Here is a 22,599-nt window from a genome sequence, read left to right as displayed (position 1 = left end):
TCTTTTATGCACTTTAATGCAACAAAGCTGTAAAATCACTTTACAGGAACATTTGCCAAAAAAGGCTACAAGACTTGCTGTATGCAAAATGTCTCAAAATAAAATTGGGATTAAAGCTTTCACTCTAATCTTAATTCACTCAGTAAATGTCTGTTTCCATGAGGTGAGCATCAGCAAACTGAATTTCTTTACAACATAACTTTAAAGAAGTTGTCCTTCCAACCACCCAGTGCAAACAAAGTTTGTTTAAATTATATCATTAAATGAAATAAGACAATGGCTCTCATCACAATATCAGACAATGAATGAGGCTTCAATGGAAAATAACTTAACACTACATATTAAGTGTAATTTGTAATTATGTGAACTATAGCTTTACAGTAGATTTTTTTTCATCCTACTCGACATTCTCATCAAAGAAATGGTTATACCTCAGCAGGAGGAGTCTCTCAAACCGTTTGTCGGACAACCTGCTCCTCCTGGGAGTCAGTACCAGGCTGCCAAGGCTAAAGAGCCTCTCAACCGGTGCACTAGAGGGTGTGGCTGTGTTGTACTTCAGTGATAAAGTCTTTATTGTGGGGAAACGGTGCAGGATCTCCATCTCTGACCCCGACTGCAAATAGTCAATGACATCAGTTTCATGGTTGTAGGGGGCTAGATCCTCCTCATCAAAGTCAAAAAAGTCATCCTTACTTGTGCTGGAGGTGGGTGTCTGACGTGTACGTACAACCTGCTTGTCGTGGGGGTAAGCACGGCATTCAGTGATCAGCAATGTCTTTAAGGCATCTCTCTTCTCTTCTTCTTTCAGCCACCGCATTTTAAACCTTGGTAGTGTGACAGCAGCAAGGAGAGCATCTTTGCTGTCCAGCACCAGCTCAAATCGTTTCTTGATGGCCTGCAAATACGATGTGGAAAGATTTGATGAGCTTGGCCGTGTACAGTATAATTTGCAGTGCTTAGTATAAGATTAATCTACTCAGCTGTAGTTGCCATGTGAGTAAATGAGGGATCGTGACATATCTGGGGATTCACTTCAAAAAAGTTTAAAAATAATTATGAATTGACATTTTATGGTGCTTCATGTAGTGTACATTCACTTATTAGATTATTTATATGTATGTGATGTCCACATGAATGGACTTTTTATTTATTCTATTATCTTAATAATTAGCTGTTAGTTAACTCTGACGCAATTACTTTAAATTTGTGCTGTCCCTGTAAAAAAAAATAAACAATAAAATAAATTCTTACATCAAATTCATAAAATAATGCTTTTGACTTTCAAATTCAAGATTATTAAAACATACATACCTGTACTATGGCATTAGGCAGGCCTGCTGTCATCTGGGAGAGCCCATCTTGCAGTGCCAGTGTCCTTGACATCAGAATCTCCAGTGTTGGCAGGAGACTGCCATAATAGCAGTTATCTTCGCCTTGTAATATGTCCAAAGCCACTGTGAGTGGTTTCATGACTGTGCAGTATTCCTTAAGGAACTGATATTCCCGTTCAGTGAAGGCTTTCATTTCTAGTCGACTGCAGAGAGTGTTCAACTCTGACATGGGAATGTCAATGATGCGGGACAGGGCATCATGGAAGGAGTTCCATCTTGTTGTTGTAGGTACTATGAGTGTTCTTTTGCACATACTCTCAACAAGTTCAGATGCCACAGTAGAACGGCTGGTTTTATTCCAGTGGGCAGAACACTTCCCAGTTGCACTTCTGTAAACAGATTTGGACTCGGAGTTTGCTGTGAGCCACTTGTCAGCATCATTACTCGAAATCAAATTCAGTGTTTGCGATGCACATCTCAGGTGGGGTGGGGGGGGGGGGGCAGAGAAAACTGTCCCTCTGAATCGGTACTGCTAGAGAGCACACCTTCAACATCTATGAACCTCACATCTTCATCCTCAATCTCCTCGTCTGAATCTGGCGCTGGCTCATACATTTTAAAAGCTTTGATCAAATCTGACCCGTTGTCAGTTACAGTAGCAGTCACCTTGTGTGACAATCCATACGCTGAGTGAACCTGTTCAATTTCGCCGGCTACAACATCATAAGTGTGTCGTCCTTTTACTCTTCTGCAGGCAATTGCAGCTTTTTCACGCCGGACATTGCTTGGGTTAATCCAGTGGGCAGTCATACCCAAATAGCTTTTATTGTGGCTAGTCCAGATGTCAGCGGTAGTTGACACATACTCTAAGCTCTCAAAAGTTTTCTTGAGCTCAGTTTCCATCTTTACATAACACTTATCCAGGTAGCTTGCAAAAGTTTTCCTGTCTGATGATAGCGGCCTCCTCACCTGTCTTCTGCTTAGGATGTTACGGAAACTCGGCGATTCCACAGTCGAAATAGGCAGCATTTCCTCCACGATGTATGCTGCTACAACCCTCTGTATCTCAACTTTTGTCGATACATGTTGTTGAAAATCAAGCCTCGTCTGCTTCGATGGTGTCGGCATGTTTTCCTCAGCGTCACTCGGGGTCCGTCCTTCTTTAGCCACTAGCTTGGTGTTAGCATGTTGCCGATGTAGGTGCTTGGACAGATTTGAGGTGCTGTTTGAGGCAGTGGATAGTTGCTTCTGGCCAGGGCATAATTTACATTTTACAGTCACATTCTTCGCCTTTAGCGCAACAAATTCGAAGTAGTGCGCGTATCTCCACCCGTCAAAAGACGTCCTGAGCGGCTCTGCCATCATTTCTTCTGCACCTTCATGAAATCGCGCTCCGGTCACTAGGTCACGTAAAATCACGTTACTGAGGTCAGACAAGTGTTGCGCAGCCGTGAACATGCATGAAAGGGATGTTGGATTTTTTTTTTTCTGTCCTCGCGCTCTGCATATAGCTGAACAGCTTAAAGTAACTAAAGTAACGTAATTTTTTTTGTCTAAGAGTAACTGTAATGTGATTACACAAATTACAACTGTAACGCGGTACATTACTGCGTTACTGGCGAGTGTAATCCCGTTACAGTAACACGTTACTTTGTACCGCGTTACACCCAACACTGCCGATTGATCCGCCCTTTAAATAGCACTTCACTCAAAACACTAATGACTAACGAACAGCCTCCCCTTTGTCCGTGGCGCTGAAATAGCACTACACCGTAGCTGCGCCAGACCACTCCTCTTTAACATACGTCAATTATTCATTTGCTAGTGTGACGGCACTTGCGTTATCCACGTGTAAGATAAGATATTTTAGTCAGTGCCACTACCCTGAGAATGGGACGGCTTGTCCTTGGTTTCTAAAGAACAAAAGGTTATGAGGGAATATGTGCCTACTGTATTTGGAGCAATAGCAGCATTCTGAATGATTCCAATTTTGGCTTCACTTGATCTCAAAGTCTGACTTATTTCTCTGTTCAAACTGACAGCTTGTGAATATAATGACTAAATACTAAATGAACAAATTTATTAAACATTTTAAATGCCTATCATGCTAAGCTTCAATATTTGGAGCTTTAGAAGATGATTTTATGTGTTAACGCAAATGAACATGTTTTGATTTTTACAGCATAGGTGAAACATGGAAAAACTGCCTGGAGGGAGCGACAGACTTCAAAGAGGTAAAATGATTGCACCTCTCGTTAGTCAGATAGTGTGAGCTGCCAAATATTTGCTTCATGATGATGATTAATTAATTTCACCGCAAATTAACGCGTTATAAAAATTAACGCAAGATTAATTATAGCGCACTGAAGTGGCAATTCAATGCAAATTTTACCCAGACATGACCGTTTTAAACTTGGCCCATTGAAGGACCCGTACTTGGCAGTGGCTTGTCACGTCACACGTGTGGCGTGAGTCAAAGTGCCTGTTCGAGACTCCGCCTTAAGATGCCCTGACTTCAGTTTTATTCCATCACCAAGAAAAACATGGATTTCAAATCTTCTCTTCTTACTGTACATTTGATGAGTCATACACAACAATTTTGTAATGTCCTAGAATTTGAATTCTGTATTTGGGGACCTTAAGCAGATATGAGATTAAAATGCGATTAATTAAATTAAATAATTACTAATTCTGTAATTAATTAGATTAATTTTTTTTAATCGCCTGACAGTACTAATTTTGATATGTCTACTATTGGACCCGTATCACAGCCTGTGTTAGAACGAAATCCAAATTAGGAGATACATTTATTTTTCTTTTAATTTATGACTTGGCTACGTTTTCAGTGTAATAAAACTTTGTAAAATGCGGTGGTTCATGGCATGAAGAGTACAAACAGTATATAAACAGACTAATCTCTCCTGTCCTGTAGTTGATTCCAGAATTTTATGGGAATGACGCCAGCTTCTTGGAAAACGGACTGAGTCTTGAATTGGGCAGAAGACAGAATGGAAGCTTAGTCTGCGATGTCGCTCTGCCACCTTGGGCCTCAGGTAAGGGTCCGTTTACCATCCGACCATGATCCTGGCTATCCAGCTGTACAGAGGGTGAACAGCGATCGTATCCCTCTTATTTCCTCGCTCTAGATGCCAGTGATTTTCTGCAGAAGCACAAGGCAGCGCTGGAGAGTCAGTACGTATCAGAGCACCTCCATGAGTGGATCGACCTGGTGTTTGGCTTCAAACAGAGAGGATGTGAAGCCGTCGCAGCCCATAATGGTAAAATATCTGAGGATAATTCAACATGGAAATCCAACAAATCAGAATAAAAGGCTAATAGCAATGTCGTGGTCTTCCAGTGTTTCACCCACTGACCTATGAAGGTGGCATCGACTGTGATAGGTATGAAAGAAAATCCCTTTAACATGATCACTTCAAATAAAGACCACAGATTTAGGACAACATTGTGTGGCTAACTTCCCCCTTCGTGTCTGTGAGAAGCATCGAGGACCCTGACCAGAGAATCGCCATGCTGACCCAGATATTAGAGTTTGGCCAGACACCCACACAACTCTTCACCAGTCCACACCCTCAGAGGATCATGCCCAGGTTCCAGAACATAACTCGAAGCACCAGCATCACCTCACCAGAAGGGGAACTGCCCCCAGGTAGCACGGCGCACACACACACACACACTCACACACACACACACACACACACACACACACACACACACACACACACACACACACACAGAAGAAATACATTGATTATATGAAATATTTCAGTGTGAATTATTCCTCACTGTCATTGTTGTTGTCAAAAATGCCTCAATATTACCGATGTACACTTTCATGTTGAATCAGTCAGTGCCAGATTTCTGCACCAGCTTTTGGGAGAGGAGAACCTTATGGAGAGCAAGGTCACGTGACATCACCCCTTCACGTTCAGGCGCAACACCAAAAGTTGTTACACTCTTCAGGTCTTGATGCAGACAATGCTCTCAACAATACTTTCTAATATAAATATTAATTAAATATTAGTATTCAAAGCTGGTGATGGCACTGTTTTAGCAAACCACCTGAAAGTCAGTGGAGAGGAAGCTGAACCATCCATGGAGTCCCTGTGGAGAAGGAGTTTCCTTGATGCCTCAGAAAAATACCTTTCTCAGGAGTAAATGTACACTCGTAACAAAAATTGAGCAGATCATACATCTTCATTGCCACTGTGGCACAGGGGTTCAGCTCCGCAGGAACTTCCTCAGGCTGTATCGAGCGACTAGTGTGACGCCACACTTGTATAGATCTTTAAATGAGGCATCAATTGACAACCCACCATAGTGCTGGTTTAAGTTTACTTAGCATCGTTACTCGTCTGATGGACACTCAGCCACTGAGTTGCTCAGCCGAATACCAAAAAGAAGAGCTGCTGAGAACGGTTACCAAAGTCCCTGTACTGCTTGCAGTAATATTTAAAACTTATGGTACCCAGTGTAAACCAGGAAACAGGTTTTGCTGTCCTGTTTCCTTTTTAAATTAAAACATTTTAGGAAATAAACTGATTTGCATTTTAATTTTATTTTCATGAAATGATGCTGTACAGTCAGTACGTTTGAATTGCAAAGCAGATTTAGGGGCGTACCGCTCAGGTGGAGTGGCCATTGAGTAGGAGGGTTCAATGACCTCACTCATCCGGTGGCACTGAGCAAAATGTCAACCCCCAGCCATGCCTGATGCCTTCGCCTTTCGTCCGTGAATGAGGAAAGCAGTTGGCATGACTGGCAGACGAAACCACATAAATACAGTCCACTTACAGTTTACTGCTGTTTGTTGTGGCAATGTTTGTTTGGATGACACAAAAGTGTTCCCTCTGTTGTTCCACAGGGTCAATCAATGAGGACTCCTCCTTCGAAGACCTGACGGAGGAGAGCAGGAAGTTGGCCTGGGCAAACATGAGCAGTCTTCAACTCATCTCAAGCCACAAAATCCATAAGGAGTAAGTGGACAGGCGTCATGTTGGCTGGAGTGAGAACAAAGCACAGATAGAATTACACATGGACGCTGACCAGAGGGAAGTCAGAAGTTGGCTCTGACTCTTAGGAGGATGGACAGTGAGCGCATGACAAAAAGTTGTGTTCCCGTAAGACGTTTTACTCGGTTGAGAAAATAAAGGAAAAGGCATCTGTGGATTTTTTTTTCCTCTTCTCAGTTTTGGTAGTCGTCGTGCTTCAATGTCTTTATTTCTGACGTAACACTCCTCAAAAAAAAAGAAGAAAGAATACAAAGAAACATTTGAAAGTCTTCGTAGTATATGTGTGACAGTTTTGTTGTTGCTGACAGGACTGTCTGCTACATTTACTCTACATTTAATTCCATTTTCATGTTGTTTTTTTGTTGTTGTTGTTTTTTTGTTCATGAATAATTGAGCCATTCTGCTGAATTTGCAGGGCGGTGACAGGCATCGCCGTGACCCGGGACGGAACAGCGATTTTCTCCACATCCCAAGGTGAAAACACACTTCATGCTTTCTGAAGTCAGCGTAGATTTCTGCGTACGTGTTGATGGGCCAGCTACTTCTGACTTACACTGATTTAAAACTCACACCGTGTATATTTATTTCAGACTCAACCCTTAAAATGTTTTCCAAAGAGCTTAAGGACTTCCAGAGAAGCATGTCTTTCTCGAACATGGTATGCAGATCGACATCACTCTCCTGTCTGTCCTGCTGTTTTGTGTGTCTCTAACCTTTTCGACTGTTTTTCAGGCCTTGTCATCGTGTTTGATGCTAGCAGATGGTAAAACAGTGGTGTGTTCTTCATGGGACAACAATGTGTACGTCGAATAAAAGCGCACAATGGATTCTGTTTTTCCACTTAACTGCTGCTTAACCTCCTCTTTCCTCTCATCCAGTTACTTCTACTCCATCCCGTACGGCCGGCGGCAGGACACGCTTATGGGTCATGATGATGCCGTCAGTGACACGTGTTGGTTTGATGATAAGCTCTTTACAGCATCCTGGGATTCCACGGTGAAGGTGACATATATTTCTGTACATGTAGGTGTAATTAGGCCTCGAGACATCCACAAGCCACGGGTTTATGTGGTGGGCCCTTTTCCCCAGAAGCCATTTTGATGTGTCATTGCAGGTATAATTGATAGAATGATTTAAGGTTTAACACTTCTTGGTGTATCACAGCCATTCCAGTGAGTCTGCATGCACAGCACCACAGTATTCATGCTAGCTGCGTTTAGCCTCACGTGCTATGTCAGTGGCTTCTGTTAAATGAAGCTAAAGGTGAGACAACAATTTGAGGTCGCAGTTTTCATCTGTGTGACTCTTGAGAACGGTGAATTGTATTGTTCGTGTTGCAGGTCTGGCGATGCGCTTCAGATAGTTTATCCAGTCACAAGAGATCGCAGTTTCAGTTGCTGGCTGAGTTGGAACATGACGCCGGGGTGAGTCAGGATACTGACTGTATCTGTGGTTATACAGGTTTTAGCACCTCATGTCATCTTTTTGTTGTTTTTTTTTTACCTTGTGTTTGGCTGGGGTCTCCTCAGTGGGGTTGTGCTTTCCGAGGGTCCTCCATTTTAACTGCCGTTTTACAGCGCGATGAACATTTCTCATTGTATACATGTGAAAGCATGATGGGTAACATCATCACTGATTTATACTGTATGTCATCATCAAAACGCCACACAGCTATCAATAGCATACAGCATGTTCTAGTTTTTGACAGTTATGAATTCGAGAACAGTCTGTAACACAAACGCACAACATGAAGATGACATCAAAAACGGATCCCATCTGGCTGCCCGCAACAGATCGAGTTCTCGTCAACAATTAAGTTTTTCATGTAATCTTTAATAACGATGATACAGAAAGATAGAAATACATTTTAAGAAGAGCAAGTCGTCACGTTGAACCTTTGCTGTGAAGGCTAAAGGTGCATATGCATAAAAGCCGTCCACTGTCAACTACTTCAAGGAGGATATTCTGTTACTAAAGGATGGAATAAAAAAAATAAAACATTGTTGAAAGTGTGAAAACAAACGATTTTACAAAAATATCTATATTATCAGGATGGAGGAAGTGACCCCAGTATGTTAGCATTTTCTCATATTCTTGGTCATCAGTAAGCGCTTGTGCATGTTTTCATGTTGGAATACTGGGAATGTTTTGCAGCCCTCTTAGAGGGGCTTGTCTCCTGCAATACTATGATTGTAGAAGTGAAAACACAAGTCAACATGGTTTTCCCTCCTCGACATTCCCTTACCTTCCAGGTGAACACCATTGGTCTGAATCCGGCTGGTACTCTGCTGGTGTCTGGCTGTAAGGACGGAACCGCCACCATCTGGGACACCAGCAGCTATGGTTCCCTGCAGCAGGTCCACTGTCACACAGGGACCATCCACCACATGGCCTTTAGTCCGGGTTAGTATCAGACCATTCTGGCTGGTGTTGTGGAAAAAAACAGCACTGACGATCCATACATTGACATTACACAGGATTGGCTTGCTGGATCATCTGAGCTGAAGAAAACTGAGCATTCCATACACATAATGGACTTTTTAGTATTATCCAAGTAATATCTATCAAAATGAATTCATATGAAGAAGGACAGTCCTCACTGGGTAGGTGTATCCATATCATTCTGTGATAGGCCTGTCACACAGAACCACACCTTGTTTCACAGGCCAGATCTCTTCACTCAGTGCAGCATAGATAACTTTATTACACACACACACACACACACACACGCACACACACACATAATACCATGGAAACAATCCAAAGTGAATAAATGGGAAAAAATGGGAAGTCAACTGTCAACCATCTGTAAGTCTAGAAACGAGGCAAATTCTTGATTAAAGCACTGATTGTAATACTATTTTTAATCTTCAGATAGTAGACATGTTCTCAGTGTTGGTGCCGACTCCTACATGAAGGTTATCGATGTCCAGACGGGAATGGTGATGTCTTCGGTGAAAGCTGAGGAGGAGCAAAGGTAATGTCCGCGGAGCAGGAAAGACCCTTTACCCAAATCAGGGAAAACAAAACAAAACTTTAATTGTCTAATACTGCATAAATGGTAAGTGGAGAAAACTATGTCAAGGCTACTTACAGTAGCTAGTAACTAGTAGTTGGCAGATTTTTGTAATTTCTAAGAAAAAGACCGACAATTGTGCCACCTCATTATTACTTATAAAAATGTCCAATTTTGAGTGTTAAATACTGAGATCCATCCATCCATCCATCCATTCATCCATCCACTTGTCCAAAATCACACTGCGGGGGAAGCAACTCCAGCAGGGAACCCCAAACTTGCCTTTCCCTGGCCGCATTGACCAGCTCTGACTGGGGGGGGATCCTGAGGCCTGCATGGAGATGTAGTCCCTCCACCAAGTCCTTAGCCCTTCTTTTGGTTATGACCCACATTTAATGACCGTAGGTGAGAGTAGGAACAAAGACTGACCAATAGATTGAGAGCTTTGCCTCTCTTTTTGTAACACTGGTACAACTGAGCGAACACACGACCGCCCCGGCTGCACCGATTCTTTGGCTCATCTCACGATCCATAGTTCCCCGACGCAAGAACATGACCCCAAGATACTGAAACACCATCATTTTCCTGGTCTCAGTTTATTAAGAACATTGTTAAGACATATGAACAATGGAATATTAGGACTGTTGTAGGAGGAAAAAATGAGCTGGAAGTGTGCGTGTGTGTGTGTGTGGGGGGGGGGGGGGTTAAGTTTTTAATTTTTAAACTCAGTATTGTCAGAACAGAAAGGAAGAAAGAGAGGAGGAGTGCGACCGCTCTCGCCAAGTCCCAACCCAAGAGAGAGCGGTCACACTCCTCCTCTCTTTCCTCCTTTCTGTTTTGTCTCTGTCTCGGACACAAAATTGCACGCACTCCCCCCCCCCCCCCCCCAGTGCTCCTGACCTCCCCACCCCTCCTCCCCATCCTCCTCCTCCCCTTTCCCCCCACCCAATCCTACCTACGCCTCTCCACCTCCTCGGGTTGGCAGCGCCGAGACCTTGCCTGCAACCCTGAATCTAAATAGATATATTTATATATGTTTGTGTGATTATTTTTACGTGTGCGGGTGTATGCAGGTGTTTCTGCTGGGATGGAAGCTCAGTGTTGTGTGGGGGGCAATCCGGTGACCTCACGTTGTGGGACCTCCTGAGTAACACTGTCAGCACCAGGATCCCAGCACACTCAGGTACCTGTTACTCCACGTCACCTCACTCAAACACATTTTAGATACAAACCTAGCGAATTGCTCAAAATCCAATCAACCAGTGGCTCAAGGAAGCTAAAAAACTGGATGTGAGTGTATAAACAGAAGCCCCCCTGTGCTTGGTGCTCAGGTGCAGTCACCGCCATGTGGATGAATGAGCTTTGCAGCACCGTGATCACTGGTGGAGACGACCGACAGATCATCTTCTGGAAGCTCCAGAATTAAATGTCTGCAGATTTTTGCAGCTGGGAAGAAAAAGACTTTTGTGGACAGCACTGGTGTCTTGCTGACAAATATCTGACCCAGAGACTCTTTACAGCCATTAAGACCCCAGAACTGTAAATGCATGGACACCAAACAAAAGGTCATACCGTTATTGTTTACTGCATATTGAGAGAAATGTCCAATTGCAGGTTTGCTCATGACAGCAAGAAGTTACAATCGTGTTTTTCTCTTGTGTTTGCAGCCTTTGCTACTTCTGTGTACACTCGTTTTTTTTTTCTCTTATCTGTCATTCTTTCCTTTAAATTGGTGGCATTTCTTTACGTATATATTATTTGGTACCATGGGCTCACCATACCATAGGACTCAGGCTGTTTTGGAATTCAAAATAATACTAACATTTGAAATTAAAACTTTATGGGCCGCGCTGACCACAGAAATTTTCTCATACTGTTCAAGCTACACAGGCTGCATCCAGGGGAAATTCATAGTAACGAACGATAAATGGCCCACGATGTGAAGCACATGTTACTATTCCTGCTATTTATTTATTCCTGCTCACTTTTTGTGTCTCTCTCTCTCTTTCCACAGCTTTTTAGAAAACTCCAGCATTATATCCATCAAAACATACGTGTTGATTTTGAGAAGTACTATTACTTTTGGTGCCAAAACTGTGGTTAAAAAAAAAAACTCATCTCAATGAATGGGTACTTCCTATGAAAACAGTCGTCAAACCCTCCTGTTTTTGCACCCGTGCCGACCAGCCATACTTGGTTATAGACGTGTAATTTAAACTTGAAACAGATGACAAAACTGAGAACTTTTTCTGAAGAATCCATTTGGTATCGAGTGCGGCTTTTGTGGCATTACAATTAATGTTGTATGAGATTTTTGGAGAGTTTATGGTTTTACAAAGGTTGTATATTGTGCAGGCAGGAGAGGTGATGTCATTGCCTGGAGCAAAGACAGGCCATAAATCCCTCTTAAGGATTTTACTCTACTCTACTACTATTCCTACAGTTTAGCCATCAATAAATATATAATATTATATATAGATATGTATATATATCTATATATAATACACATATTTTGCTGAGTGTCAGGAGGAACATACCTCAGTCACTTTGACTTCTACCTTAAATGAAAGACGTATTTAGAAAAGAGGAGAAAAACCCAACTTTTTTGACACTCACCATACGGAAGCAAAGTGGTGTAGTGGTGATGACACACCATCAGTGACACTGACTGAAAGAAGCGAGTGAACAACTCTTACATGAAAGTGTGTCTCTTTACCATGAACTATTAGTCCAGTTCAACGACCTGTGTCTTTCAGCCTGTGTCCCCACAGAGGACTGACACAAGCGCGCACGCAAACACGCGTTTTTAACGTACTAACTGCCTCACTATATTATATGAGAGTGTGACTGTGATATTTCAGGAACATGTGAAGCAAATTTCTTCAAATCGGAGAAAAAAAAAATTACTTGGAACTGAAGACTTGTAGTTGAAGGTCAAGGTCGCCTCACGTCTAACCCTAACCAATATCCAGGTACAGCCTTGAGGGAGTTTCTTCAACTTCTAACATTATTTGGACTGTAGGATAAGCTTAAATAATTTTGCAAGTAAAGGTCAAAGGTCGCTGATACCTCCTATTATGCCTACATATCATTTTAGCCACATGCTTGCATTATTTATTTATTTAGCCTTTATTTAGACAGGGAGGGCCCATGAAAGTGAGCTCATTAACAAGGATGCCCCTTTACAGTGCATATGAAATATGAAAAAGTTGCAAAACTACAGAAAGAACAGAGTAAAACAGACATGATTGTATTGATTAATAATACAAGGGGCGGCATGGCTCGGAGGTAGAGTGGCCGTCCAGCAACTGAGAGGTCGCTGGTTCGATCCTCACTTCCCCTGGTGACCATGTCAAAGTATCCTTGAGCAAGATAGTGATTAATTACTCCTGATGGCCCTGTGACGGACTGGTGGTCTGTCCAGGTTGAACCCCGCCTCTCGCCAAGTGTCAGCTGGGATAGGCTCCGGCCCCCCCCCCCCACCCCCCACCCCCCATCTTTAACGGATTAGTGGTATAAGGGTAGGATAGGACCGTAGGACAGGTAATCCTTGCAGCTTGTTCACATCCTAACATTTATTCAAGATAGCATTTAGCAAGCTAGCTGCTGCTATTGGGCTAACAGCATGCAAACATTTTCCACATGAGAGCACTCAGCAAGCGATTTGTTTCGTTTAGGATGCTAGCAGCATGGTAAAAAGTGTTACATGAAAACAGTTGGAAAGGTAGCTGGTGCTGTTAGCACGTCTGCATGCTGACAGCGAATTACCATCGTAATACTGCAACGTGATAGAAACGATGAGGATATTGAACATGGTAACATGGAGGCTTTCACTTTCACAAGAAAATTTTTCTTTCAAAATAAAAGCCATGATCATAATGACACTTGTTTTGAGTAGATTTTTTTTTTAATGCCCTCTTGACAATAAGAACATGCATTTCTTTATTTTAGCTTCAAAGTAAAGTCCATAATATGACAGTTCACCTAAAGAATTTAACTTCTGCTTCAGTATTTTGTCTTCAAAATAAATATTTTTGCCCACAACTGAACTCATTTCTGTTAAATATGTTAATGGTTGCAAAATTAAGGTATTGACCTGATGAAAATTCACGAGGGAACTCACTTCTGCTAATACTGTATATTTTGCTTTCAAATTAAAACTCTTTACCATGACAAATCTCATTTCTAATGGATTTTTAATGCCTCCCAAAACAAAAAAACAAAGGGCTTGACAATAACAAATGTTATTTGAAATATTTCCCCTCAGAATAAAAGCCCTTTCTGAGTGACTGGGACTGGCCCTGGTAGTTAAATTCCAGAACAAGCACTCTGGGTATACACACTAAACTGCAGGCCTATCGATACGCAGCTTAAAACCCAAATTTCTGCAGGAATTTTTTGGTTAATAGAAATAGTTGTCTGGAGTTTGCTTTTTGTTGCATGGCAGAGTTGTGGGGGCCAGAGGATCGCATAGAAAACCACAGCGGAACCAGACGTCTCGTTGTGCGGATTTCTATTGTAAATGTAAACAGTGTGTGTTGCTCTGCATCAGATCAGCTTATTACGTTACTTTCCACTTTGAAACCGCAATGAAACAAACTCCACAGTCAAACTACGAACATGTTGGATACGTGTCCTGTGGTAAACATCCTCATATTGATTTAAAAGAACACAATTGAAGCAAAATGTACAATAAACACAATTTAAATGCAATGTTGACCTTCAGATTTGGCTCCTGGCACTTATTCGTTGAAAAATAACAGTTGTTAGTCTCTTAACACAAAAACATTTTACAAGCTAAATACTGATTGCAGCAGAGCTCATTGGGGTTGGTTCCTTTATTTATTTGCTTCTTTCTGTGGAAGAAAGACACAAACAACTCAAGTTTATCTCACCTTTGCGGTAGATTCATAGGAAACGGTATAAACCTTTAAAATGTGTTTATTTAAAAATAATATTCAAGTTGTTACCTTGAGTTGGTCCATCATGCCTCCTTTACGGAAGTTGCCAAAGGCCCTGAGCAACTTTGGTGTTGGTGGTTTTTGTCTAAAGAGAGTCAGGCCTTTTGGCTTTTCCTCGGTGGTTTTAGCAGCTGCAGGGCCTTTAGCTTTGATCAGCTTCCTTTACAAACACATAATCCTCAATGAGATCCAATTATAAAACTTATAAGCACAGTAGAACCTTTGGGTACGCAAGGGAACACCTTATCAATCTGTTGCCCACTTACTCACCTTCCCTTCCTTGCCAGAACCTTCTGAGACTCCGGGTAGTGGACAAGGATATCAAACAAGTCCTTCTTCTCCAGAACAAAAAGGTTCGCAAAACCGTGTGCTCTGACGTTCGCTGTTCGCCTGTTTCCTCCATCTTTGGCAGATTGGAGTAAGCTGTGACAAAGTCAAACTTTATTGACAAAGGCATGTTTTGGCATTTCAAAAATCACGATGTAACGAATGAAGGAGCAACACTGTAAATATACTCTTCCCTTGTAAAGAGAATTCATAAAATGTCATTTGCAGGGTGTTGCGTAGGATCGTGTATGATTTCTTGTTAAATCGTACAATAATGATCATCGCACACCTGATTTCTCCAAACACACTGCCAGCCTTCAGTGTGACGAACACGATACTGTTGTCAGGTCCCCCCACCACCTGCACGGCTCCACTCTTGATGATGTACATCTCTTTACCGATGTCACCCTTCACAGGAGAACACAATACGGCTGAATAACACTGGCATGGAAAAACAAAAACAAAACCCAGAAATAGCGTACGCATACTGACTTTCTTCACAACAAAATCCTCAGGTAGATAGATGATAGACTTGAGTCTCAGCAGCATGTCCACCAGCATCTGCTGGTCACAGCCCTGCAAGAAACAAGGCTTTTGAACCACAGTATCATATTGTACTCGATCTTCCTCAGAGGACAACAGGAGCCAGGAATAAGAGGGGAAAAAATAACAGGGGAAGATTTTAAAATATCAAGAGTAAAGTCAAAACGCCACCCTGCTCGTTGCCAGCAACTTCCGTTTGTCTGGCTTCTTCTATCGCTAAGTTTCTGGACTAAAAGAGAAAATCTTTCCTTTTTAATTCTGAAGCAAAACTCATCAATTCCTTTTTTTTTAGATGCTGTCATATTCACTAATGCCAGCGGTTCGACATCTATTTTGAAATGTCATGATTTTTCTTGACATTTCCATTCAAATCTCAGTATTTTGACTTCATTCTCGACAGGCAAAATAAAATGGAGTTGGTCATACTCTTCCTCAGATTTCCTGAATGTGAGTACGTGATGCGATTGTTGGCTTTATCAACTTTCCAAATCTGAACTTGGCTTTCTGGGAATGTTCCAAGTTGTAAAGTTCCTTCGGAATTAATAAAAATAATATCTTTCAGCAAATTATACTGACTGTATTTGCCTTGACATACGCAAACATCAAAACAAATATTTTCTATTTTCATAAGCAAATACACATGCAAATTTTTGTAATGCATAGTTTAAAAATGACTTTGTTCACTCTTTGTAAGTAAATTTTAAATGGATTCCTCCAGTGCATGCAGGGAATGCCTGGCCTCAGAGGCCCTGCAGCGGCACGCGAGTTGCTAATAATCTATGCATGTGAATTTAGCAGAGGCCCTCCAGCTTTAGCAACGCTAGGCCTGACAAATGCTGCTGTCCTCGCTTTGGACCAGTGAGTGACAGCTGAGTCACCTGAAACAGAGCAATCTTCTGGAAGGTGGCCAGGTTAACGTCCACAGCGATGGCTATTCTCATCACCAGAGGCATCTTGTCAAGCAGCTCCGCCTCATCTGAAGGTAACACACAGTGGATATTTAATGATGTCTGATTACGTGACCACATCAAGGCACAGAAAACACACACACAAGGTCAGAACAAAGACTGCCATCAGCCCTGTTCCACTTGGTGCCTCATCAGATTTCCAAAATAAACATACGGTTTTTGGATAAAGTCCTTACCAAGCATGCCTTGTGCAGCCCAGGTGTAGTTGTACCAGGTCCGGACTCTATTCTGGACAAACTTGGGGATTGTATAGGTGTTCATGTAGGCCACACAGCCATCCATTGATGCTCGAAAGTATGCCTGACCTGCTGTTGCCGCTCCTATGACGTCTCTCATCTGAAATAATAAATGAAAGCTATGAAGACGAGCTTTTACTACGACAGTCGAGATGGAGGTCCTCATCTTTTTGACACAATAGATTTATGAATGAAATCACCTGTCCGATCAAACTGGAGAACACAAAGACACCAATGAAAAAGTTGGCCATCTGAAAGGTTATCTCGAAGGTGGTTACAGGCTCTGGAAGACCCCCTATGTTGATCAGACTACGGACAGCAAAATAGTAACAACGAATGTACCTGTTTGGATGACAAAGAGAGAGTGCAGCCGGGTTATTTCACTGCAATAAAGAAAACTCAGTAATACCCTCGTGCATGTCGTAGAAAATCATATCTCAGCACATCGGGGTTAGGGCTAGGGTTAGGGTTTCTATATACAGTATATATATGCATGTGTGTGTAAGGGCAGGGTTTCAGGGGCTCCTTCAATTAAAGATGCGTTGCGGGGCATGAAGGTGTAGTAATGGTCACATTGTGTCTTCAGATTGCAATTGGATGGCAACCATGTGTATAAACCGAGGAGGAGAGTACATACGCTACTCCCTCTCCATTATAAACCCAGGTGGTGGTTCCAAGGCCCTGGTGCACTGAGGCAACATAGAACACACAAGCATTGAGATGGAGTATGAAGAGCAGGTAGCCTGTGGTGCGGGCAACTCTGTATCAGGAAGTGAGTGAAGGAAGAAGACAATATGAAATCATCAAATCCAAAATGTAAAGCGCATAGCAAATATTCTGCATCTGGCTGTTAATCTGGACGTTGAGAATTTACCTCCAGATGTAGGCTTTGGCCATGATACTCTCCAGTCGATCGCTGAACTCAAAGAAAGACTCAATCTACAACGCAAAAGGAAAAACGGGGGCACTTCAGGGACTGTGAGATGTAGACAAACACAATGAGTTAATTCAAATCTGTGTTTCCTAATAGAAAATGTATTGCCCGCCTACCCTGATAAATCGGTTGAGTCGATACACGGAGGAGAATTCAAAGTGCAAGCAGAGAAGGTCAAACGGGAGGATGCTGAGCAAATCAATCTGCACAGGAGAAGCAGTTTAGTGGCTGAGTTGCATGAATTTGGTCTCTGAAAAATGCGCTTATTTCATTTTCTAACCTTGAACCGCTGTGATTTCCGATAGTGTACCTTTGTCATGGCTCTGTCTTTCTGAAAGTTAAAGAGGTATTGATTGTACAATTTTATATGTCAGGAGGAGTTAAGGATACATTTCAAAAACATTGTGACTTACGATGATATCTCCAGCTTTGACAAACTGAAGTCGAGGCTGCCAAACCACGATGTCCGTAACATTCACTACATCAGTAAGAATGTCAAAAAAGATCCAGAAGCGGTTGGCAGCATCGTTATGGTAAGGGAAAGCCAACCGGGCAGAGCAGAACCAAACGTTGTAGTTGTACGCCAGCGCTACGACGGTTAACCAAGCAATGTAGCGGCGATCTGGAGAGACAAAGACGAATGAACAGTGTTCCATGTATCCCAGTGTTCATGAGCCATGTGTTTCCATCACCCACCTGTGAAAGGATCTATGGTGTTCCCCAGGATCAAGTCCATCTTCTCCTCTATGGGCCGAAACAGGATGTCAAAGCATGTACAGCTGATGTCTGGGAGGATCTTTGCTTTCTTTCTGGCCTCCTCTGCCAGCCTCTCCTCCTCTGCTTTCTTCTCTGCCTCCAACTTTTTCTCCTCATCCTTTTTCTTCTTCTCCTCTGCTTTTTTAGCTGCCTCTTCCACCTTCTTCTTATCCGCTTCCTCTTTGGCTATACGCTCCTCTTCCTTCAGTCGGATGTAGTCATCTTTCTTGTAAACAGGCGCTGAAGAGACACAGAGAGTTAAACAGCACTTTGTAGTTCTAACGCTTGGCGTCTTGGTTTGTTTGCGTCCATACTTACTGACAGGTGGGGTTATCTCTGGAGAGGTGGCATATGGATCGATGGCTTTCTCTTTGAGAATCTGTGTTCGCTCCCTGAGCATCTTGATATATCCTCGGAGGGTGTCATCTGTATAACGGAAGTAGACAACAGGTGGGGGAGGCTCTTCTTTTCTGAAAATAGGAATACAAAGGAAAAAGGAAGGTGAGTGAAGGTTACATGGAATTTGAGAAAAGGTTAGAAAGTAGGGCGGCACGGTGGTGCAGCGGTCAGCACTCACAGCAAGAAGGTTCTGGGTTTGAGTCCCGGTTCTGTGTGAGTCTACATGTTCTCCCTGTTCCTGTGTGGGTTCTCTCTGGTACTCCAGCTTTCTCCACAGTCCAAAGACATCAAGAGGGGACGAGGCTGATTGATACTCTAAATTGACCGTAGGTGTGACTGTGAGTGTGAATGGTTGTCTGTCTCTATGTGTTGGTCCTGCGATGGACTGGTGACCTGTCCAGGGTGAACCCCACCTCTCACCTGAAGGCTGCTGGGATAGGCTCCACCCCCACCCCCACCCCCCAACTTATAACATGAAATCTGTTTTTTTTTCTCATTAAGACCCAACAAAACGCCAATGAAAAAAATCCTAATCAAAATCCTTCTATTTAACAGCAATGCTGATTTACCCATGAGGGCTCTCCACGATCTCACACAGCCACACTAAGCTCCTAATCTCCTTTCCTAGTTTAGGATTCATGGGTCACAAGTCTCTGTGTGATCACGGGTGCTACTGTTACTTGCAGTCATGATCAAACAGACCAGAGTCAGACCTTCAGGCAGCTATTGTCTTCTTGTCTGTCACCCACAACACCAAAGGTTAGTTGCTCCTTCTCCTAGCTCCAGTCTTAACTGGAGTCCCAGTGCTTGCATTCTGGTAACACAAACAAACAATGGGGTTCATGGCGCGCATAACCCATGGTGAACTCAGCCAAACCTAATGTAAGAACGGACAAAAGCATTTCTTTTGTAGAACTGAACAGATATGTCACCATGTTCTAAGGGTTCATTCAGTCAGTCAGTCGCTGACAGTCAGCTGCATAGTTTTTACAGAATTCTGCTAACGGTCATACAAACTACTGATGACCTCAGCTGGTTGAAGAGGAAATAAACTAAACGTCACAACGTTTAAAAAGTTGAATGAGTTAAATGAGGAGTGATTATAAATGCTCTAAAAATAATGCTAGTTTTCTCTCAAAAAGTGCCAGATAAATACATTTTATCAGAACGCAGCAAAGCGCAGATTTGCTTGAACATGTGCAATTTATTGTAATGTATTGTAAGTGCAGCATCAAATTTTAAAACAATCAGGTACACTCTTAGAAATTTCTGTAAATTTATAGCAGAATCCTAGCAGTAACCCAGTGTTTTTTCCAAAGTATGGTACGACAGAGTTAACTTGGATGTTTTTTTTTCTGTGGTCAGAATCAACAATGGCGAATGCGTTAAGCTACCGCAAAAATACTGATGCAATACGGCTTTTTTTTTTTTTTTTCCTGGGTAGACATTTTTCTTTGGCATTTGCAATCTTGGCAATCTGCATTCATCCTCCAATTGTAAAGCATCAAAAGGGTAAGTAAAATAATTCTGAAGAATGTAAATTATGATTTTGCATGGTATAAAGTCAATCTAGACCAGAGGCTGTGCTGTTACGTCATTTATTATAAAGTTGACCTCAGAAGAATGACTTAGTGATTGATCTCGGGCCATCGTCAGGTAGAAGGGATTATATGGTGGAAAGTTAATAATCTATTTTTAATGTTTAGCCATAAGCCACAAAGTATTTTTTTTTACCTAAAAGTATGTCTAATACAAAAGGGAAGAAGGACCAAATTATTTTCTCTTTCATCCATTTTCTTCCACTTATCCCATTAAGGGTCGCGGGGGGGGGGGGGGGGGGGGGTGTCTGGAGCCTCTCGCAGCAGCTTTTGGGCGAGAGGCAGGGTTCACCCTGGATGGACCGCCAGTCCATGGCTGAGAGAGTACCCATGTCACACAGGCACAGGGAGAACATGCAGACTCCACACAGAAAGATCAAGTCGGGACTGGAACCTGGAACCTTCTTGCTGTGAGGCTACAGTGCTGACCACTGCACCACCGTGCCGCCCATTGGTGTCATATAGGTGTATTAGGGCTATGAGAGGGAACCCTCTCTGACCTGGATATTGAAACCTTCAGGTCACCCGATCAACAGAACCAGCTTGTTTTATGTAAAATGAAGGCAAAGTGACATGAAAGGAGGTCTGAACCAGTAGATAAGATTGAAATCACTGCTATATGGTCAACAGGGTTGCCGCCAGTTCTCGTATCCAATAACTTAAAAAAAAACACTTCGCAATGTAATCATCAATTCGAGGACATCTAGTATCTAGTCTTCCTCAAGCTGAATCCTGCATCATTTTTAGTCCAGTTCCGAATGAATGTGTGTGTGTATACACACACACACACACACACATACACACAGGTGTCATGTATCCTTACCCTTCATCCTCCTCTGGATTGGCAGCAGGAGCAGCAGGAGCAGCACCAGGAGCAGCAGGAGCAGGAGCAGCAGGAGCAGCAGGAGCAGCAGGAGCAGCAGGAGCAGGAGCAGGAGCAGCAGCAGGAGCAGGAGCAGGAGCAGGAGCAGCAGCAGCAGGAGCAGGGACAGGAGCAGCAGGAGCAGGGACAGGGACAGGAGCAGCAGCTGTAAGACAATGACAACATGTTTTTGATCAGATTTCAATAATGTAACACCTGTGTTAGCAGGTGAACAACACAGTGCTGCATTATTGTTCCCTTTCACAACCTGAACCCTCTTTGCATTTCTGCATTTTACATTTTTTTATATATATATTTTTTTTAGTTTTCATGTACACCATTTTCATTGGTTGGTGGTTTCGGAGGCTTTTTTTTCTCTGCTTTGATATCAAGTTTAAAGAAGTTAAAATCACTGATTCAATACAAAGTAGGTCAGGAAAATATTGAATTTCATTTCATCTACAGAAACTGTGAATTCACTTCTGCAGAGCTGTAATAGAAAAGATGTGGAGCTCATCCTTGCTTGATTAATTTATTATGCAAAAAGAGTCCCAGTTAAATGTGTCTGCTCTCTGGGAACAGACACTGGGGCGGGACACAATTTTAGCTTCCAGTGATAGCTAAATGGATATCTTCCTGTACCACAATGATTTTGAGGGAGAGACAGAGAGAGAGAGCCTTAGATCAACATGTAACAAAACTATCCTGAGCCAACAAATACACATTGAATTTTCACCTTGTTTCGGCTCTTCCTTCTTAACTTCTTCTTTAATCACGGTGTCTTTTTTGTCCTCCTCTTTATTCTCTTTCTCGGTCTTTGGCTTATTTTCCCCCTCTTCTTTTTTCTTTTCATCTTCCTTCTTCGACTGCTCTTTCTCATCCTTCTTTTCAGGAGGCTTCTCTTCCTGTTAAAAAAAGAGGTAATGAAAGAGTGCGGGACATCCCAGTGGCGCCAACTTGCGTGTTCTGGGTCCAAAAAGGATCCTGCTGGTAGCAAATGCTTGTCTCACAGATTAAGTCGCGCAATTCCAAGTAAACACGGCCGGTACGGTGCAACTGTGAATGGATCATTTAGTAAGTCATGCTTCTAGTAGACCAGCAGCAAAACCCATCGACCTGTTTGGACCCAACCTGCCTGCTCCTCTGTCAAGAGGCTTTCAGTGATCGGAGCCAGCTCAGGTCACCTTAACTAATAACTTCTAAGCACTTGGTGGGATAAGAGGGATGAAAATCAGATTTACTGTAGAGGAAGCGATTGTTGAATTAATTAATAATAGAGAAATAACCATTTCATTGAATATCTTGTATGCAATTTAACGAGTGAAAGCAGTTTGAATTCAAAATGAAAGGAAACTCATAATTTCTAAGAATACATAGACAGTTCAGTTTTGCCAGCAGAAATTTTTGTTGTGGATTTTCAAAGACGGTGAAAGGAGTTCAGGTCTTACCTTTGCCGCTGGAGCTGGGGCAGCAGGTTGGGCGGCAGCTGGAGGCTCTGGAGCCCCTATTAACTTTTTGAAACGGCTGAACATGGTGGGGGGATGTTTAGGCTGTTAAAGCCCATTCACTTCTCCTCCTGAAGGTCCTTTTCTCTGTTGATCTAGGAGCCTAACATGGGCTTCACGTTGTCTGACTCTC

General features: G+C 42.5%; 2 protein-coding genes across 2 annotated transcripts in view; one reads left to right on the top strand and one right to left on the bottom strand.

Annotated features, from left to right (window-relative positions):
• The window catches only part of nsmaf (neutral sphingomyelinase (N-SMase) activation associated factor), a 25,547-nt gene extending 11,121 nt beyond the window's left edge, over nt 1-14,426 (top strand). Inside the window, exons 18-32 of the mRNA XM_086192275.1 lie at nt 3,514-3,565; nt 4,264-4,384; nt 4,478-4,609; nt 4,690-4,732; nt 4,832-4,998; nt 6,214-6,325; nt 6,777-6,835; nt 6,952-7,019; nt 7,094-7,161; nt 7,240-7,363; nt 7,702-7,785; nt 8,614-8,764; nt 9,236-9,338; nt 10,451-10,560; nt 10,709-14,426. Coding sequence (XP_086048401.1) covers nt 3,514-3,565; nt 4,264-4,384; nt 4,478-4,609; nt 4,690-4,732; nt 4,832-4,998; nt 6,214-6,325; nt 6,777-6,835; nt 6,952-7,019; nt 7,094-7,161; nt 7,240-7,363; nt 7,702-7,785; nt 8,614-8,764; nt 9,236-9,338; nt 10,451-10,560; nt 10,709-10,803 — 1,489 coding nt within the window. The 3' untranslated portion in view covers nt 10,804-14,426. The remainder of the gene's footprint in view (nt 1-3,513; nt 3,566-4,263; nt 4,385-4,477; nt 4,610-4,689; nt 4,733-4,831; nt 4,999-6,213; nt 6,326-6,776; nt 6,836-6,951; nt 7,020-7,093; nt 7,162-7,239; nt 7,364-7,701; nt 7,786-8,613; nt 8,765-9,235; nt 9,339-10,450; nt 10,561-10,708) is intronic.
• On the bottom strand, nt 12,875-22,599 carry cngb3.1 (cyclic nucleotide gated channel subunit beta 3, tandem duplicate 1). Its single transcript, XM_086192277.1, has 18 exons — nt 22,410-22,599; nt 21,698-21,866; nt 20,923-21,127; nt 18,421-18,572; nt 18,043-18,342; nt 17,760-17,968; nt 17,627-17,677; nt 17,463-17,549; nt 17,287-17,351; nt 17,050-17,172; nt 16,613-16,754; nt 16,353-16,512; nt 16,087-16,184; nt 15,158-15,241; nt 14,955-15,073; nt 14,609-14,761; nt 14,348-14,498; nt 12,875-14,233 (listed from the first exon to the last, which is right to left on the bottom strand). The coding sequence occupies exons 1-18, from the start codon at nt 22,491-22,493 to the stop codon at nt 14,216-14,218; spliced, it is 2,370 nt and encodes a 789-aa protein (XP_086048403.1). The 5' UTR covers nt 22,494-22,599; the 3' UTR covers nt 12,875-14,215.

This window comes from Aulostomus chinensis, chromosome 21 (genome assembly GCF_037954235.1).
Source record: "Aulostomus chinensis isolate RoL2024-O1b breed Wild chromosome 21, RoL_Achi_v1.0, whole genome shotgun sequence".
Lineage (NCBI taxonomy): Eukaryota > Metazoa > Chordata > Actinopteri > Syngnathiformes > Aulostomidae > Aulostomus > Aulostomus chinensis.
Note: the sequence above shows the minus strand (reverse complement) of the source record. Positions and strands in the feature narration are given on the sequence as shown.

Bases quoted from the DNA above. Each gene is read 5' to 3' on its own strand.
- cngb3.1 (XM_086192277.1), bottom strand. From the start codon at position 22,493: ATGTTCAGCCGTTTCAAAAAGTTAATAGGGGCTCCAGAGCCTCCAGCT. The intron at 17,352-17,462 runs GTAGGCGGGCAA...TTTGCGTTGTAG, and splicing joins GACTCAACCGATTTATCAGG to ATTGAGTCTTTCTTTGAGTT. The intron at 16,755-17,049 runs GTATGTACTCTC...TCATCCAAACAG, and splicing joins TATAATGGAGAGGGAGTAGC to GTACATTCGTTGTTACTATT.